At 42.4% G+C, this 16,415-nt stretch overlaps 1 protein-coding gene across 1 annotated transcript in view; it reads left to right on the forward strand.

Annotated features, from left to right (window-relative positions):
• Positions 1-16,415, forward strand: part of LOC108794331 (receptor-type tyrosine-protein phosphatase S-like) — a 291,487-nt gene that overhangs the window by 192,448 nt on the left and 82,624 nt on the right. Inside the window, exon 18 of the mRNA XM_018565355.1 lies at positions 12,981-13,181. Coding sequence (XP_018420857.1) covers positions 12,981-13,181 — 201 coding nt within the window. The remainder of the gene's footprint in view (positions 1-12,980; positions 13,182-16,415) is intronic.

Raw genomic sequence — 16,415 nt, forward strand, 5'->3', positions numbered from 1 at the left:
CCTCCCTGTTTTATATGCAGTGACCATGCTCTCTGCTTTCATGTTTGCATTTTTGCAATTTTGCATTTTTGGGTGCGTTTAATGCTCATGTTGTTATATTTATAAAAGGTACCTATTAAGGGTTAATATTTGAGTGGATTACCACTCCGATCTCCGATCTCTTCCAGTTTTTGGATTGCAGGATGAGTGGGCTACTGCCTTGTCTTGTCACACCTCCACTTAGGTTCTGCACTCATGGCTGTATTTTCCCTTTAGAGTGTGAGCATCTGGGGCTTTAGTACCCCTTGATAGTTTGTTATATCTTCTTATTTCTGTTTCTGCTCAACTGTTTTGAATTCCTTGGGACTATCTTTGTACTATATCTCTTGTCCCCCAGTTTCTGGTTCTTTTCTCAACTTCCTTGTTTCTTTATTCCCTTTTTCTTAGTCGTCTTTCTCTCCTGCTTACTTATTTTCCCCCTCCTTTTTTTTTTTTTTTCCTCTTCCTCTCTGTCTCCAACCTCCTCCATTCCCTTTTTCTCTATCTCTTCTAGAGCCATGTGTTCCCGGCCTTGCCAATTGCTATCACTAAAGGTAAAGGGGTTGAATACTCCGGAGAAGAGAACCGCCACATTGAATTAATTACATCACTCAACGGTGCAGATATTTGTTATTCAAGAGACGCATTTTCAGATCTCCAAGATTCCCAAGTTTTATAACCGATACTACCAGCATGCTTCTTGTTGTGGATCTCTGGATGGGAAATCTAAGCGGTCAGCATTCTGGTGCATAAGAATGTTCAGTGGCAGGTTCTGGATACCTGGTGGTGTCCTCATGGTAGAGCTCTATTTGTGAAGGTTGAATAGGTTGTACTTTGTGTACATTTGCAAACCTTTACGTACCAAAAGTTGGTCAGATACCTTTTTTGGAGAGCGTTCTGGAACGTTTACACAGTTCTGCGTAAGGCTTTCTAGTGATTGGGGGTGATTTCAACATGTTACTTGATCCTGCCCTTGGATAGCTCAAAGTCATCTTCGCATCTCTCTTACACTGCTCTCAGATGGATCAAAAATTGCATACATCACTGTTAGTTGATGCATTCTACTCCAATCCTCATCAATCTTATTCTCGTATAGATCTTTTCCTTATCCAACATCATGATCTGCCCAAGGTACAGGAGGTGTCTATAGGGATTGCTTCAATCTCTGACCATGTCCCTGTATCATTGTCTCTAGACTTGATGACCACGTTTCAACCGATCTTTACTGCAAGATCCTCGGCTTGTGACGGAGATTTAATCTGACCTTTCCACTTATTTCGCCTGCAATGACATTTCAGATTTGGACCCTATAACCATATGGAAGGCACACAAGGCATTGATTCAGGGTTTATTTGGTAAAATGGGACTTAGACTGAAGAAAGTTTGTTCTGCACAGTTCGAGCGCTTACTAACTGATATCCATCGCCTGGAGTCTCTTCATAAACAATCTTTGTCACGGTCGGTTCTTGGTGAAAGGGCTGCTCTCAGGGAACAACTCGAGTCGTTATGCCTCACCCAAGCAAAGGGTCTTCTGACTAGATGTAAATGTATTTATTACGAATTAGGTAACACGTGGTTGATCCCTGCCGACAGTGCTAAGAACTCAAAGATGTCAGGCTTACATTCCTGAGATTGCAGCTATGTCTTCGGATTTAACAACCTTCAAGCCCGACTTAGATGCTGTGTTTAAAGATTATTACTTCTCCCTCTATAAATTGTCACAGAATGATTCATCTCTTAGATCTAGGATGGCACAATATTTGTCTGAAGCTGGAATTCCATTGCTTTCTGAGGAGGTAATAGTCTCTCTAAACTCTTATAACTAACGTGGATATCGCTATTGTGATTGGTCAGACTAACACTGGAAAAGCCCCGGGACTGGATGGTCTTACATTGCCTTATTATAAGACATTCCTAGACATACTGACACCATATTTTCTGAAAGCCTACAATGCCATTGGAGAGGGTATATCTTTTCCTGTTGATTTGCTGAGGGCTCATTACTCGCTAAGCCCGGTAAGGACCTTTTGTTGTGTCAAAATTACAGGCCCATTTCTTTGCTCAACACCGACATAAAGTAGGGCTTTACTCCCTTTCACTAAAAATCACAGCAGCATGCAGCTCTGCATGCTGATTTAAAATGGTCTTACATTCATTAGTTAAACAAACTTGTTTTTCATTTAAGTTCATTCAGCTCCTGGTCCAGTTCTGGCACAAATGATGTATGTGCCAAAGTGTTGCATCCTGGGAAGCAGAGCATTGCTGGGAAATATCATCTGTAATCTAATGAGATCTCAGGTAAAGGCATTTTCCTCCCCTGAGAGGATGTGTATGGTCACATGTTCTAGTCACATGTGCCAGATTTTCAGGAAGTAAAGAGAGCTAGTAACTTGCCCTTAGTTAACATGGCCACTGCCAGAAGACTGGGAAAGAAAAGAGAAATAAGGTATGCAAAGAATACAAAGCCTGCAGTTATCTGGAAGTATGTGTTTGTAGATTGCCATTACTAAACACTTCTAAAGGTGTGTTTGTTGATATTTTAAAGATATGGGTAAAGTTCCTCTTTAAAGTTATTTACGAAGATTCTTGCATCCCGACTTGTCTCCTATCTGCAAAATGTCATACACCTACATCAGGTCGGATTTATGCCCACCACAGAGGCTCAGGGAAATGTTATTAGAGTACTGGATGTGATCCACCCCTCATCTGCTCCATTGAAGCCTGTTATGCTCCTCTCTATGGATGCTGAGAAGGCATTCAACTGAGAAACTTGGAAATTAACCTTCGATCTTTGGGTCTGGGTAATACAACAATTACCTGGATCAAGGCTATCTATTGCTCTCCTTTGGCGCAAATAGGGGGGAATGGCACACACGGATGTGTTTTCCATATGTAATAGAACTCGTCAGGGTTGTCCCCTTTCTCCTTTGATTTTTATTATCACCCTAGAACCATTCCTACACAGGGTTCGGTACAATTGTAATATTTAGGGGGTTGATCTTGGTCGAGGTGGGACGAACAAGATAGTGGTGTTCGCAGATGATTTATTGTTTTTCTTGACGAATCCTACTGTCTCCTTGCCAAATCTAATGCAGGATTTCCATCACTATGGTGCTTTATCCAACTTTCGATTCATTTTTAGAAGTCCGAGGCACTTAATGTCTCCATTCCTTGGTCTCAATTGGATGGTCTCCGTACTACTTTCCGTTTCATTGGTCGGAGCACTCGTTGAGATACTTGGGAACTTATGACCTATCGTGATCTTTCTTGTACTTTTTCGATTACTTCCCTCCTCTTCTAAAGGAAATAAAGTCAGACTTAACCCAGTGACATTCTGGACCGTTTTCATGGTTTGGTAGGTGTAATCTTTTCTGTGATCGATTGATAGCACCTTTCTCCAGTTTTTGTGGGCACAAGGGACACCTAGAATTCAGCGGTGCTCTGTCTTCATAAGACCAAAGGAGGTATTGGACTCCCGGATGATGCCATATACCAAGCCGCGCACCATCTTATGAGGGTAGTAGACTGGTGCGGTCACGGATCCCAGAAACAATGGATTGGAATTGAACAGGCTGCTGTTGGAATTCCTTTATTGGTGCTACTCTGTTGCAGGGCTGAAACAACTAATCAATAAAGTCGATAATAATCATGAAAATGGTTGTCAGCTATTTTCATTATCGATTTGTTGGTCGCTCGATTAGGTGGGCTGCCTGCACCCTCCCCCTCCCTGCCTCACACACATGCTGACAGACCGGGCACTGCCGGAGGACCCCCGGCCTCCTCCTTCTCCCCGGGATAAATAGGGCCGTTCCGGCATCGCCCGGAGTCCCAGGAGCGGGCACTGATCCTGTTTGGAATCTTCGGCCCCCCCATGTCTCAGCCTCCTCCCCAGGCTGCTCATAGTGGCTTGTGGGTGGGCTAAATAGAGCTGTAGAACAAGTGTAAGTAGTATGTACGATGTGCTGTGTGTTTATTATGTGTTGTATGTGTTGTATGTGTTGTATGTGTTGTATGTGCTGTATGTGTAACATGTGCATACTTTGTGATGTATGCGTGTTGTGTGCGTACTAGGTGTTGTATGTGTAACGTGATCTTAGTAGGTGTTGTTTGTGTGTTGTGTGCTTATTAGGTGTTGCAAGTGTACCGTGTGTGTGTGCAGAGTGGAGTCAGTGGCATAAAAACCGGGCAGGGGTGGGTGGGAAGACGGTGTAACTGCCATGGGCACAAAGATGGGAGGGGGTGGCGCCGGCCGGGCAGCGAAGACATTTACAGATGCACACCATCTCCAGTGCATTCCGGCACAGTTAGTGGCCGGAACGCTCTGGATCGCATAGTGGAATCCTCCCTGCATTCTGGGGCGGGAGTGGGCACGATGGTGCCATTCACTATATTTTTGCGATCGCACTGGACCGGAACACGGGCATTGCTGTGCCACCTGTTCTGGTTCCGGTGATCACATTGTGGCAGGGGGTGTGTGTCAGTGGTGCCATTGAATGGCACCGGTGGGCCCCAGAACGCAAGGTGGTTTCCACTATGCGATCCAGTGTGTTCCGGCCACTAACCGTGCCGGAACACACCGGAGATGGTGTGAACTGGCCCTAAAGCCTGTGAAAGGAGCCACGCACAGCAAAGGAAAGCGGCGGTGCGTGGAACTTTGCGGGAAGTGTGTCTAACAATATCCCTCCCGCACTCAGCTAGGCAAGATGAAAAATTTTATCTCTAGCCAATTGGCTGACACCTATGAATCCTCATGTCACGGCACGGATTCAAGCGTGTAGCCAATCTGGTTCCCCCAGAAAGGGCGTCTAGTGAGAGGAGTCCAGGAGGGAAGTCTGCTTCGTAATGTTTTCCTTCCTTCCTTTCTGTGACACATGCCAGGGATAAAAGCTATGCAGAATAATGTGATATGTCCATTAAATAATATTTAATAATTAAATAACTAATACATTAAATAATTCAAGTAATATTTATTAAATAATATTAAATAATTAAAAAATGTATTTTTTTTTTATCCGAATAATCAATTAATCAGAAAAATAATTGGCTGATTATGAAAATATATGTTGCAGCCTGTCACAGAACGCACGGTACCGCAATGCCGTGCTTTCCAGTGCAGTGCGATTGCCAAAAATTGTGCATGAAGTCTAATTCTGAAGTAAATTTTAAGTTTAACACTGCATATGTGTATTTCATTTTAAATTAAGGATGGTATTTTATTTTTTTTGCCCGATTAATTGAAAAAACGGCCAACTAATCGATTCTAAAATCATTAGTTTAGTTGCAGCCCTAGTTATTTGGGCCCGCCGGTTCCGATGCCTGCATCGGGGGTGGGATTTCCGATACCAGCGCGTCAGCCCGATAGCAAGGAGTCCGCTCACCACATAGCTGTGGCAAGCAGACCCTAAATACCTATTTTTTTATTTTCTAGAGAATTGTGTCAACCTAACGCCTACAATTTTATATGTGCATGTTGCTTATAATATGTACAATCAGAAGGAATCAGTTTAATCACCCTATGACTGATAAGTTGGATTTTATTAGAGATGAAACATAATTCCTTTGATCTATAGAGGTGACAACCATTCCCAGTTGTTAAGAAGCCAGAATATACATGTACACTATATTGCCAAAAGTAACGGGACACCCCTCCAAGTTATTGGATTCAGGTGTTCCGTGAAATTTCCTTGCTACTAAATATTCCACGGTCAACTGTTAATGGTATTATAACAAAGTGGAAACAGCTGGGAACAACAGTAACTCAGCCACAAAGTGGTAGGGCACGTAAAATGACAGAGTGGGGTCAGCACATGCTGAAGCGCACAGTGTGCAGAAGTTGCCAACTGTCTGCAGAGTCAATAGCTACAGACCTCCAAAATTTGTGTGGCCTTCAGATTGGCATCCAAGCCTTGCATCACCAAGTGCACTGCAAAGCGTCAGATGCAGTGGTGTAAAGCACGCCGCCACTGGTCTCTAGAGAAGTGGAGACGTGTTCTCTGGAGTAATGAATCACGCTTCTCTGTATGGCAATCTGATGGATATGTCTGGGTTTGGCGTTTGCCAGGAGAACGGTACTTGACTGACTGCATTGTGCCAAGTGTAAAGTTTGGTTGAGTGGAGATTATGGTGTGGGGTTGTTTTTCAGGGGTTGGGCTTGGACCCTTAGTTTCAGTGAAGGGAACTCTTAAGGCATCGGCATACCAAGACATTTTGGACAATTTCATGCTCCCAACTTTGTGCGAACAGTTTGGGGATGGCCTCTTCCTGTTTCAACATGACTGCGCACCAGTGCACAAAGCAAGGTCCATAAAGACATGGATGAGCGAGTTTGGGGTGGAGGAACTTGACTGGCCTGCACAACCCAATAGAACATCTTTGGGATGAATTAGAGCGGAGACTGCGAGCTAAGCCTTCTCGTCCAGCATCAGTACCTGACCTCACAAATGCGCTTCTGGAAGAATGGTCAAACATTCCCATAGACACACTCCTAAACCTTCTGGACAGACTTCCCTGAAGAGTTGAAGCTGTTATAGCTGCAAAGGGTGGGCCAACTCGATATTGAACCCTACGGACTAAGACTGGGATGCTGTTAAAGTTCATGTGCGTGTAAAGGCAGGCGTCCCAATACTTTCGGCAATATAGTGTGTTTTGCCCCCTGCTGTGGTCTGCAGTCGCAGAGTCTACAGCGGTGACCTTACAGGGAGCCATTTAGCAGCTAGGTGTGAATTAGGCCTGAGCTGCCTATTCATATTTCAATTGTGATGTCTGGTTTCCTGTGAACAAAAGATTATAACATCTCTGGTGATATATATTCCCTCTATAAAGTGATATCACAGCCCTACCCTGGTGTCCTGACAACAGTACTCTATTACATCACTTCCGCCTTTAGCTGTTTAGCTGTCATGTCTCTGGCTGCTATAGACAGAGAAGAAGCTGGTGAAGCAGATCTCTGCTTCATCAGCTTCTTTGGGAAACCACAGGTGACATTGGTGGTCTTGGAGACCCCTGATGTCTCCATAAAGAGGACCTGTCATTATTTTTTGCTATCACATAAGGGGATTTTTAGTCCTCTATGTGATAGCAATCAAATTAGGTGTAAAGAAAAATAAATTCTCCCAAAAAACTAAAAACACCCAACAAAGTTTTAAGTCCCCCTCCCCGCGTGCACCCACTTATAAACATAAATGTGCGCCTACGTGCGAAAACAACGTTTACGCCAAACATGTTACATATAGATGGGAATGTCACAGTGAGAGCTATCATTTTTCGGGCGATTAATTACTGATAACTAAACCGATGAGTGGTAAAAGCTTCACCTATGGCTAATTTTAGGCAGTAGTTTTTTGCAATTTCGCAGGTGCACGCAATTTTAAAGCTTGACATGTTTGGTGTCTATTTAGCCGACGTGACCCCATCTTTAATATTTAACCAAAAAATTGGGTGCTAATAAATGTTTTATAACATAATGTAGGGGAAACACTTTTTTTTTTTATTTGCTGTACTTTTTTCATTATATAATAAAAAATAAAAATACCACGAAAAGAAAGCTCTATCTGTCGATAAAATATGGTATACAATATATTTCAGTACAGTTTTGCATGACTGAATAAATGTCAAAGTACCTCAGCGCTGAATACTGAAAAATGGCCTGGACAGGAAGGGGTTTTAACAACTCAATCAGCAAGTGGTTAAGAACTTTGTTTTGCACTGGGGGTTTTTTTTTCTTCTTCATGTGACTCTCCCATGTGCGCCTACCTTTTTTCTCTGTGGGATGTGAATTTGGTTCTCTCAGCACTAAAAATATGCCCTTTCAACCTATGGGAGATATCCTCTTTTTCATGCTTGCTCACAAGGTTGTTTCCATTGTTGCTATCATCTCTGTGCGACATGTTTCTAAACTGGTGGCACTGTCCTTTCTTGTTATCCCCTTAAGGACAAAGGCCTTTTTTTCATTTTTTTGCACCCATGTTATAATCCACATTTTAGGCCTGAAAATTACTTAAAACCCCTAAACATTATATATTTTCTGAAAGCCAAGACCCTATAGAATAAAATGGTGGCAGTTGCAAATTTTTATGATGTACGACATTAGCGTAGCTTATTATCAAACCCCAAAACTTTGTGAAAAATGCACTAAAGTTAAAGTTAGTGCCACAAAACACTATATAATACCATTTTTTTAAAATATAAAAGATGAGGTTACAACAAGTAAATAGATACCCAATATGCCCAGGTTAAAAATTGTGTGCGTCAGTGAAACTGCTCCAGAATTCATTACCCCAAAAAGTCCATAGAGGACACTTTAAAAGCCCCTACATGTCATTCGTTTTGAAATGCGTGTAAATATTTGCCCTAGAATTATTGCTCTCACTCTGGCATACACGGTTACCAGATTGTAGAAGGGATCTGGCGGCAGCTGAGCCGCCAGAATCGCTTCTTATGTAAAGCCGGCCACCGGCTCTACAAAACTGAACAGGCTCCCCGCGTCTGTTTAACCCCTCAGACTTCATGATGGGATTATGCCGTCATGAGTCATGAAGGGGTTAAACACAAGGATAAGGTGGTAAGGCCTAAACCCTCCTTCCTTCTCCTAGGGGGTCTTGGCTTTTCACCTCAACTAGGACATTGTGCTTCCGTTTCTCTGTCTGGCCCCAGTACATAAAAAGATCTCCCTTGATTGTCTAGATATAGTTTGAGCTGTATGTGCCTACCTTGCAGCCACTGCCTCCCTTAGAAACACTGACTCCCGCTCATCCCTGGTGGTCCCCGTAAACGGAAACAAGCTTCTCATTCCCTCATTTATTGTGGCTTACACAAATCATAATTTATGCTTATTATTTTAAGGATTAGCACTAAAAACATTAAAATCCCTCAGCGCACTAAAACAGGGTTCCTGAGGAGGAGAGGTATCAAATATTTTTGGTGTGTCGCTCTTGTATGCAAGCAGAGGAAAATGAGCTGTAGAGATAATGAAAAAACAAGAGAAGAATGCAACAATCTTGTGCATTATATCTAAGTGACACCAGAGGACAGAGAAGAGGGGTAATGTATGCACTCACAAAAGACCGGTAAAAACCAGCATATGTATCAGCTACGGGGGTCTTCCATAGAACATCACATGGTTAGACGGCACACAGGATTGGGCTACTAACATAGAAGGGTACAACCTGTTCAGGAGGGACAGGCTGGCAAGAAGGGGGGGGGGGGGGGACGAGCCCTACCCCTAACCGTAAACTTATTGTGGGTGTCTGTTATAAACTTCCAAATATGGGGGAGGAGGGGAAGGCCCACCTACAATCGCAAATAGAAATAGCGGGGAAAGAGGGTAATGTTGTGGTAATGGGAGACTTCAATTACCCAAATATCAACTGGGCTTCCAAATCGGCTAAGGCAGCCCGTTTTCTTAATATGTTCCGAAACTATTTCATGGATCAGATGGTTGAGGTCCCGACTATGGAAAATGCAATCCTAGATCTGATCATCACGAACAATGAGTTAATTTAGGATGTTGTAATCGGGGAGACATTGGGCATTAGTGATCACAAGGTGATTGCTTTCAATATTGGTTGCAAGAAAGGGAAGGGGGATGGGCGGACGAGAAGCCTAAACTTCAGGAAGGCGAACTTTGATAAACTATGCAATATGGTGGGTGATATCGATTGGGAAAACGTATTTGATAAACTAAACTTTGACCAGAAGTGGGACTGTTTCAAGAACAAATTTAAAAATGCTATTACCAGGTGTATACCGCTGGGGAACAAAAGTAAAAGATCAAAAACAAAGCCAATATGGCTAAGTAGATCGGTAAAGAAACACATTAAGGAAAAAAAAATTGCATTTAGTAAGTATAAAACGGAGGGGACAGTATCAGCATTCCAAAACTACAAAGAATTTAATAAAATATGTAAACTGGCAGTGCCGGCAGCTAAAATTGAATGTGAAAAATTATATCGACGAAGTTAGTAAAAAGAACCACAAAAATGTTTTTCAGTACATAAACAGTAAAAAGGGGAGAAAGGAACAGATAGGCCCAATAAAGTACATAAATGGGTCGTTATTCACAAGCGACAGGGAGAGGGCAAAGGCGCAAAATACTTTCTTCTCGTCGGTATTCACCAAGGAAACAGGCGGGTTTAATGTACATGATAAAACACATAATTTAACAGGAAATACACCTGAATGGTTGACTGAATCGGGGATACAACATAGGCTTAAACTACTAAATGCAAATAAAGCATTAGGAAGGAGATAACAAGACCATTGTTCCTCATTTTTAAGGAATCCGTAATGGCTGGTAGAGTGCCAAGAGACTGGTGAAGGGCTAATGTGGTACCTATATTCAAAAAAGGGTCAAAATGCCAACCGGGGAACTATAGACCAGTTAGTCTAACATGCATAGTATGTAAACTGTTAGAGGGAATTATTAAGGACTACTTAGTGGAATTCGTCCGGGATCATAGTATAATAAGTGATGTGCAGCACGGATTTAGGAAGGATCGTTCTTGCCAGACCAACCTGCTGACCTTTTACGAAGAGGTAAGTAGAGATCTGGATGGGGGGAGGCCAATGGACGTAGTATATCTGGACTTTGCCAAAGCATTTGATACGGTGCCACATAAACGCTTGTTATACAAGCTAAGGGCTATGGGCATAGATGAATTAGTGTGCACGTGGATAGAAAACTGGCTACAAGAACGTGCGCAAAGAGTATCAGTTAATGGCACCTTCTCAGACTGGGCGGAGGTCATGAGTGGCGTACCCCAGCGTTTGGTGCTGGGTCCCTTGCTTTTTAACCTATTTATTAATGATATAGGGGAGGGAGTGAGAAGTCATATCTCAGTGTTTGCTGATGATACGAAGATTGGGAGGGTAGTAGACACAGATTTAGACATTATAACATTACAGGAGGACCTGGAGAAAATCGGGGAGTGGGCAACTGTATGGCAGATGAAGTTCAATGTCGATAAATGTAAGGTAATGCACTTTGGAGTAAAAAATAGGCAAATGGCCTATACACTTATGAGTGTGCAACTAGAGAAGTCGGAAACGGAGAAGGATTTGGGGGTCATTATAGACCGCAGAATGAAGAATAGCTTGCAGTGCCAGGCTGCTGTAAACAAAGCTAGCAGAGTCCTGTCTTGCATTAAGAAGGGAATGTATTGCAGGGACAAGTCTATAATTTTGCCTCTTTATAGATCACTGGTTCGGCCACATCTGGAGTATGCGGTCCAGTTTTGGTTGCAAATACTCAGAAAGGATGTCCTTGAGCTGGAAAAAGTCCAGAAGACGGCAACCAAACTCATTAGGGGTTCGAGGATCTGAACTATGAAACAAGGTTGTTAAAATTAAATATGTTCTCGTTGGAGGTTAGGAGATTAAGGGGGGGGCATGATTTTCATGTATAAACTATTCAAGGGTGACAGCAACCTCAGTAACAAACTGTTTACGGTCAGCTCCGTAACAAAGACCAGAGGGCACAACCAAAAATTGGTGGAAAACAAATTTCACTACACAGGGCGCAGGGGGTTCTTCACAGTTAGAGCGGTTAAGGTCTGGAACTCGCTGCCACAGGAAGTGATTTCAGCTAAGAGTGTGGAATCATTCAAGAGACTCCTGGACGAGTTCCTGGGAGACCATAACATTCAGGGGTACAGGTATTGCTAAGAGAAAAATCACACATGGACACATATACATGCACACACCAGCTCATAAATGCATACACACAATAGGTTGGACTTGATGGACTTATGTCTTTATTCAACCTCAAATACTATGTAACTATGTGTCATGGAAAGATCTTCAATTTCAATGGGCGATCATCGGTTCAGGAGGTAGGTGGCAATATCGCTCTAAATTTAAAATTTGAAACAGGAAAGCAACAAAAACAGCAGCTAGTTGGGGAATAGGAGTAAAATGATTTTATTTAAAGAAATAAAAGCATACAATGCACTCACAGCAATGGTGGGTATAGAAGGCCTTGAACCGTGGAAGGTACACTGGTTGTTCTTAAGCCAATCCTGACCAGCAAGCACCAGGCAACTGTTTCCCAGATTTGCACGGCTGTTTTACGAGGTGGGTGTTCAAGCCTCCTCAGATGGCAGGTTTCAGCGCAAGTTCCTTCAGGTGGTTCTATGAGCTGAAGGCAGTGCCCAGTTATTTTGTTTGCTGTGTTGCCCACTCCTCAGTTGGACTGCTTTTGAACGTCACAATAAATCCTGTAACCCTCAGTGAAGGAAATATAAAATAGGACTTTTGTAAACACTGTAAAGTCCTTTTCTTTGAGTTTGAGGGCACAGGTCCTACCTCTCTGTGTTTTATAGTTTTGCTCTCAGCACTGCTTTGTTACAAAACTGAGACATAGTGTGTGTGTGTGTGCGCGCGCGCGCTGTTTTGGGTTATTACAGGCGGGTCACTGTTTTTTGTCAGTGTCCAAATCCCCTTGTAGGTGGCAGTATAACCCAAATGTCAATGAATCATGTGTCCCTCAATTTACTATTGAATATTAACTATTATGGTGAGTACAACAATCTTGTTATTATAAGCATTACCTATTGTCAGTTTCATAGTTGTAGAGATGAAATGTTTGTTAGAAAGTAAATTTTAGGTAATTGGCCCTTAGACACTTCGCTGCCAGAATGATGCAAAGTAAGGGCGCTCGGATTGCCTTACACTGTTGTCCCTCTCTCCCCCCGTGTGAGTTCTCCTCTGCATGGGATTTACAGATGGCTAATTTCTGGACAGAGTCAGGTATTTAGGTTAGTTTTATTTAAACCTAAATTTAATGATTTTTAAAGAATATGTGCCTGAAGTTAATGGTGTAGTTTGTCTGCCTGGGGTTAAGCTTTAATCGTAACTATAGACGTAAAAACATTTTTTAAATACTTTCATTTATGCTGCATTGCCCCACGCTTAATTTAGGAGGCAAATCATAACAACTTGTCTTTTACATTTCACAGCTATTTCAGACAAAGCAGCATCGTCGTAGCTTGCGTTACCTAAGACACCTGGAGTACCCTAAACCATATGTGGCAGCTCGGCTCCAGTCTCTTCCTGGACATTTCACTCTTGGAGACCAGAAGAACTATGATGGCTTTGAAAACAAGGCATTGGAGATTGGACAGAAATATGTTTTCTTTATCTTGGCCATGCTGGAAAGTGCTGAAGTGGTGAGTTTTTTTTGTTTGATTGTATTTTTCGATTAAGGAAATCTGATGCATATACACTTTTACTGTTTACAGTTTGTACAGTACTTACACTGAAAGGACTATATAACCAGGCATATTATGGTGGGATGAGCTAGATGGAAACAAAATGCCGTCCATTAAGTAGAGTCACCGGGTATTTATATGTCTCACAAGAACTAGCAATTATTCCAAACTGCATATACTCTAGCTGTTTCCAGCTTGTTAGCTGTCTGCAGTGTTCGATATGGAAACAGTGACTTCTGTGGAGTAGGGCTTGGGAGCAGTGAGAAAGACAAGCTCTTTGCATAATAGTGTCTTTTTAAAATAGAGGGTATTTGCTGTCTCATTACCATTACAAGTTAAAAAAATGTTAAGGTTTATTTCTCATTGTATGATAGTGGGCAAAGCAGTATAGGTCATGCCTCAATTTACATACACATTATGTAAAAACCTTTTACAATGATTGAGTACATGAAGTTTGTAAATTAAATTCCAGATGTGGAAAAATATACGACAGAGTCACATCATATTAGCAACGTTTCGGAACCGCATTGTCCCTTCTTCAGGCAAACAAAGAGTGAACACCAAAAAAACATGTGCAGCAATATATACATGACTGTGTAAACCAAAGACCAAAAACCTTCCCCTTTGATGTCACACTGATGTCATATCCCCCCCATTATCAATATAATGTACAATACAAGTGCATCTGTGTATTCATTTAGAGTGAACAATTAAACCTTGTGATGATGTATAGGTCTATCTCTCTCTTAAATGTTCGCGATCAGCGCCATAACCAAAAACCGGAATTATTTCCCTATTACGTCACTCATGAGTTGGACCCGCCTCACACGCATCTCTCTGTGCGGATATAGGTGGCGTCTTCACTACCATGGCAACCACGCCACAAAGAAACGATGTGATCACGCACTGCACACATCTACGTTTGGGAAAGGGGCGTTATCAACGCTGCTTGCACCTCCATATAACCGTTGCTGGCTTCTGTGGCGCCATGGTTACTATCTGACGTGATCTTTTGGTACAATCCTGGCCGGCTCAGCTGGCGCTTGCGCAGTGACCCCCATAGGGTCGCGCATGCTCAATGCCTGCTCATTCATTGCTCAGCCACATCATAATAATAGTAAGAAAAGAAAAAAATTCAAAGCGCCAATGATGACCAACAGATGAAAATAAAGTGCAAGCGAGGATAACTAGGAGTTCTGCCCCACTTCAACCTGGGAAGCTGCAACACTATGGGAGAAAAGAAGAGAGAAGGGCGCCCACCCTAGTGTAGATGGTTTTTAATAATGTGAGCTAAAGTACAAGGTAAAAACATACTCACAATGAGAATCAGTAAAATCATATGAAATGAGCCAGAATTATATCTGAATATCAGCTGCACAGATGCCTGTGTATCAACACAGGACTCCTTTTGATGACGCGTTATCAAAAGGAGTCCTGTATACCGCTAAGGCAGCAATCTCTCTGTTAACTTGGCATAGTTGTATCTTCACCTCTTCGATGACTAGAATCATGTAGTTCAGTAAATTTTGGTTAGACACTTCACACTACTTTTCACAGAATTGGTTTGTTATCCGCAATCCTCTAGGGATTTTTCTTGTCCTTTTAATATTCCAATAAGGTTTAACCATGAAGTTCCAAATTCGTTCGTCTCCTCCTAAGTCCTTTCAGCTCTTTAAAGATGTCATCAACCGTGTCTGTGCCAAAGGCTTTGATGGTGTCAGCTGGGAAGAGAATTGTTTCAATTTCCTCCAGACTATATGTGTTACTTGTGGTCCTCAACGTTGTCTGGTCGTTTCCTTCCATTGACTTGATAGATGCCCCAGTACTGTAGATGATTGATTTTGGTTCGCCGCCATTGGTATGTAAATATTCAGAGTGATGAGCAGAAACCGGAGGTGCAAAGAAATCGGTTACGTGGTCTTCAATATCGAAATAGGACCCATCGCACTTCTGATGGCAGGAATATGAGGTCAGTGTGACGTCAAAGGGGAGGGTTTTGGGTCTTTGGTTTACTGGTTTACACAGCCATGTATATTTTGCTGCACATGTTTTTTTGGTGGTCACTCTTTGTTTGCCTGAAGAAGGGACCATGCGGTTTCGAAACATCACTAACATGATGTGACACTACAGAGGTAAATAAATATTGACTGAAATCAAGTTACATAGTATTTGGGGTTGAATAAAGACATACGTCCATCAAGTCCAACCCATATAGGTCCATGCATCATCTCATTCTTAGGGATACTGGTATCCCTGGATATTACGGTCCCTCAAGAAATTGTCCAAACGTTTCTTATACAAATCTACACTCTTGGCTGAAATCACTGCCGATGGCAGTGAGTTCCAGGCCTTAACAGCTCTTACTAGGCTTTGTAATGGAGTTAATCTCAAACAGTTTGTTGCCAATGTTGCTGTCACCATTGAACATCTTGTACATGAAAATCATATCCCCCCTTAATCTCCTTAATTCCTGCGTAAACATGTTTAAGGTCAGAAGCCTTGTCTCATAGCTCTGGTCCTCCATTCCCCTAATTAGTTTTGTTGCCCTCTGCTGGACTCTCTCCAGTTCAAGGACATCCCTTCTCAGTACCGGCGACCAAAACTGGACCGCGTACTCCAGATGTGGCCAAACCAACGATCTATATAGAGGCCCAATTATAGACTTGTCTCTGCAATACATCCCCTTCTTAATACAGGACAAGACCCTGCTAGCTTTGTTTACCGCAGCTTGGCACTGCAAGCTACCATTCAGTTTGTGGTCTACAATGACCCCCAAATCTTTTTCTATTTCTGACTTCCCTAGCGGCATACCCATGATTGTATAGCCTATTTGTTTATTTTTATGTCCAAAGTACATTACTTTGCATTTATCGACATTAAACCTCATCTGCCATAGTATTGCCCACTCCCCTATTTTATCCAGGTCCTCCTGCAATGTTATATTGTCACGATCCGTTTCTAGTACCCTCCCTATTTTTGTATCGTCTGCAAACACGGAAACATGGCTATTTATTCCCTCCCCGATGTCATTAATGAATAGGTTGAACAGTATCGGACCCAGCACAGATCCTTGAGGCACACCGCTCATTACACTAGCCCAGTCCGAAAAGGTGCCATTTACAGATACTCTCTGGACACGTTCCCGTAGCCAGCTCTCTATCCACGTACACAGCACCTCATCTATGCCCATAC

This window comes from Nanorana parkeri, unplaced genomic scaffold (genome assembly GCF_000935625.1).
Source record: "Nanorana parkeri isolate BGI_ZX_2015 unplaced genomic scaffold, ASM93562v1 scaffold836, whole genome shotgun sequence".
Taxonomy (NCBI): Eukaryota; Metazoa; Chordata; class Amphibia; order Anura; family Dicroglossidae; genus Nanorana; species Nanorana parkeri.